This window comes from Ananas comosus, unplaced genomic scaffold, assembly GCF_001540865.1.
Source record: "Ananas comosus cultivar F153 unplaced genomic scaffold, ASM154086v1, whole genome shotgun sequence".
NCBI classification, from domain to species: domain Eukaryota; kingdom Viridiplantae; phylum Streptophyta; class Magnoliopsida; order Poales; family Bromeliaceae; genus Ananas; species Ananas comosus.
The window spans coordinates 417-3,677 of NW_017892547.1; the positions used below are offsets into that span (position 1 = coordinate 417).

A 3,261-nucleotide genomic window follows, 5' to 3' on the forward strand; every position below is an offset into this window, starting at 1 on the left:
AAAATTTAAAGTTNCTAGTTTTTTCACAATCCATGTGTTTTGACCATGGCTATTCTTTTACCCATCCACCGTTCAAACAACTTTAAATATTACATCGCATGTTGCATTGATTGACGTCGAGGATAACTATTGGTAACGACGATTCCCAACATGAAGTCGTTACTGCAACTTCAGAATTCATAGCATTTACATAATAAACAAATAGTCTCGCACGTGAGCTGTGCCCACCAAATTTGTGGGTTAGGCTAGTACAATCTAGAGATATGTTTTACTTGCAAACAAATGAAAAAAAAATATTTTGTTGATTTTTCGTTCCATTTTTACATTTTAATATAAACTTTTTTTTTTTTTGGATTAAACAGGGATCTACTCTATTTGATAAAAGGGGTACGGGAAGAAAATATGGAAACTTTGCTAGCAATACAAACCAATTTTATTTTTTATTTTTATTCCAATAATAAATCAAAAAAATGTTCTTATGGAGCGAGCACAATCATATTCAGCCCCGATGAAACCCCATGATGAGGAGTGATTTTAATGAAAATTTGATGCGGATTTATTCTGATTTTTTTAAAAAACATAAAATTTTTATGAAACTATAATTTGTTTGCATTTTATGTGGAGGAAGCTTAGGTGGTGTATTCTTCTTCCTTACAACCCTCTCATCAATTACTACTGACTAAAAAACCCTTAACAATAATAGTAATAATAATAATCATACAGGAAAATCGGGATAAGTGGCGATGCATGGACCTTTCAAAGGATATAAATAATAATAAAACAACTGAAAAATAGATAGTAATTTCATTACGAGTCGGAATCTCAAAACAGAAATCGATTATCAATTTCGAGACATATCTAACACATTCCGATCTATACACAGCTAATATTCATCTTCCTCCGGAGAGAGTAGATGCACTCGGCACGGAAGATGAATAGGAGGCAACATAGTCATCAAAACCAACATTGTGAGGAAATGATAGTTTGGTGAAGCAGAGATAAGCCGGCGATGGCTCTGGGAGGGGCACATGGCCCTCCAAGTACTGCACGACCAGCCGCATGCTCGGCCGCGCCGCAGGTTGCGGGTGCGAGCACATCAGCCCCAGCTTCAGCACCATCTCCGCCTCCTCCCTCGCGTACTCTCCTCCCAGTCCGGCATCCACTGTATCGAGAATCGAACCCTTCCGCCAGTTCTCGGTCACCCAATCCACCAACAGGAATTGCTCCCCTTGCCAGCCCACGGTCGGTTGCTCCACCGGCCTCCGCCCACAAGCAACCTGTTGGATATGAAATATTAAAACGCACAACACGATATTCGTCCTCTAACTGGCAGTTTGTATAAGATTGATCGAGAAAAATAGTTGTTTCACACTACCTCTAAGATGAAAACTCCGAAAGCAAAGACGTCGGTGGCAGTAGTTGCCCTACTGGTCCTTGCGAGCTCTGGCGCAATGTAACCAGTCGTCCCCACCACATGGGTCGTCTGCGGATCGGTGCCGTGATCGTACAGCCTAGCGAGACCGAAATCCCCCAGCCTGGCGTTCATCTCGCCGTCCAGCAGTACATTACTCGCCTTGATGTCTCTGTGCACAACGACTTGCTCCCACTCTTCGTGAAGATAGAGGAGTCCCGCCGCGACACCCTTCACGATCCGGAACCTCTGGGACCACCCGAGTGCAGGCTTATGAGCCCGGTCGTAGTGCAGGTACTTGTCGAGGCTACCGTTGGGGACGAAGTCGTAGACCAGGAGAAGCTCCCCCTTGCGACGGCAATAGCCGAGCAGCTGCACGATGTTGCGGTGGCGGAGGCGGCCCATGCTGACAATCTCCGCCACGAACTGCCGCATCCCCTGCCGTGACTCGTGGGAGACCCTCTTCACCGCCACCTCTGCCCGTGAAGTCGGCAACGTTCCTCTGTAGACCTTGCCGAAGCCGCCGGCTCCTAACAGCTCCCTCTCCCTAAAGCCGTTGGTGGCTCGGAAGAGGTCTCGGTATGAGAATCGGTGCGGCCCGAACTCCAACTCCCAATCCTCACGAAGCTCCGAGTACCTGCTTCGCCACCGTGCCACAGCAAACGCCACAAACGTCACCAGGAGCACGAACACTAAAGAAGCCACGGCCAACCCCAAGCCCAGAGTCCTCGACTTATGACCTTTGAGATTCATGCGGGGGATCGCGGGCAACTTCGAGTAGTTCAGGGGCGGGGCGTGAGCCTGACCTACGTTCATGGCGAAGCTCCATCCGAGGACGTATTGGAACGTCAGCAGGGGATACGTCCCCGCGGAGAAGCCCACATGCACGGGCAAGTCTAGCAGCACGGCTGAGAGGTTGACCGTGAAAGACATCAAAGGTTTAGTAGGCTTCATCGTCGGCGTTCCAATTGCGTTTATAGGGGAGAGCGTAACTTTCAACTTCGCATCTGGGCCGTTGTAGTCGACCCACACTTGCATGGCCTTGCCACTGATGAGGGTCAAGTTCCTGAATTCTCCGGTATCGTCCGCATAGTATCCGGCGGGGCGCGACTCTTCGGACCGCAGCCCGTTGACGTCGATCCCGACGTGGTTGTCATTGATGTCTTTGAACTCAATGTTGAGTATCGTGTCGAGCTCGATGGCGACGACATGGTTGGCGGCGTCGCCGTTGTTGCTCTCGTTGAATAAGCTAAGGTACTGGTCGGATAAGGCATTGGAGAAGTCTGTCGAGGGGGTGATTACAAAGGCGATCCCGTGGCCGCCGATGCCGGCGTTCTCGGTTGGGACGATGGCGAAGGCGAAGGTGGTGGAGAAGGAGGGGATGCTGCCGTCGGAGAGGTTGCGTCGGAAGCTGAGAGGGGAAGGATGGAAGGCGTGGCTTTTTTGTTTTTCTGAGGTGTTTGTTAGGATTAAGAGGCCGTCGGAAGATACCGTCGCGATGCCGTCGAGGGTGAGGTTGGCCCCAGAGAATCCATTGAAGGTGAATTCTTTTTCAGTAGGAGAAGAAGCCACAAGCTTAAGAATGAGAAGGAGGAGAAGAAGAGAGAAGCGGAAGGATGGAAACTTCAGAAGCATCGGCAAAGAGTTATGCAAAGCTCAATCTAGTCTCAAAGAAGCACTATACGAGTATATGTTTTTGATGTATTTATGGCACACTACTTAAATACACTAATTAACTCCTTTTTGCAACAACATACGACTTATCATAATAATTTTTAATAACAATTTTGATAAAATAAAAAAAATCCGAAATTTTTGCCACAAAGAAAATTGGGATTAATTCCTCCAAT

The 3,261-nt window shown here is 47.7% G+C and overlaps 1 protein-coding gene across 1 annotated transcript; it reads right to left on the reverse strand.

Annotated features, from left to right (window-relative positions):
* Positions 1-880: 880 nt before the first annotated feature.
* On the reverse strand, positions 881-3,061 carry LOC109705407 (L-type lectin-domain containing receptor kinase IV.1-like). The gene is made up of 2 exons (XM_020226137.1): positions 1,376-3,061; positions 881-1,277 (listed from the first exon to the last, which is right to left on the reverse strand). Exons 1-2 carry the CDS (start codon positions 3,044-3,046, stop codon positions 891-893), a joined length of 2,058 nt encoding a protein of 685 aa, XP_020081726.1. The 5' UTR covers positions 3,047-3,061; the 3' UTR covers positions 881-890.
* Between the last annotated feature and the right edge of the window lie 200 nt (positions 3,062-3,261).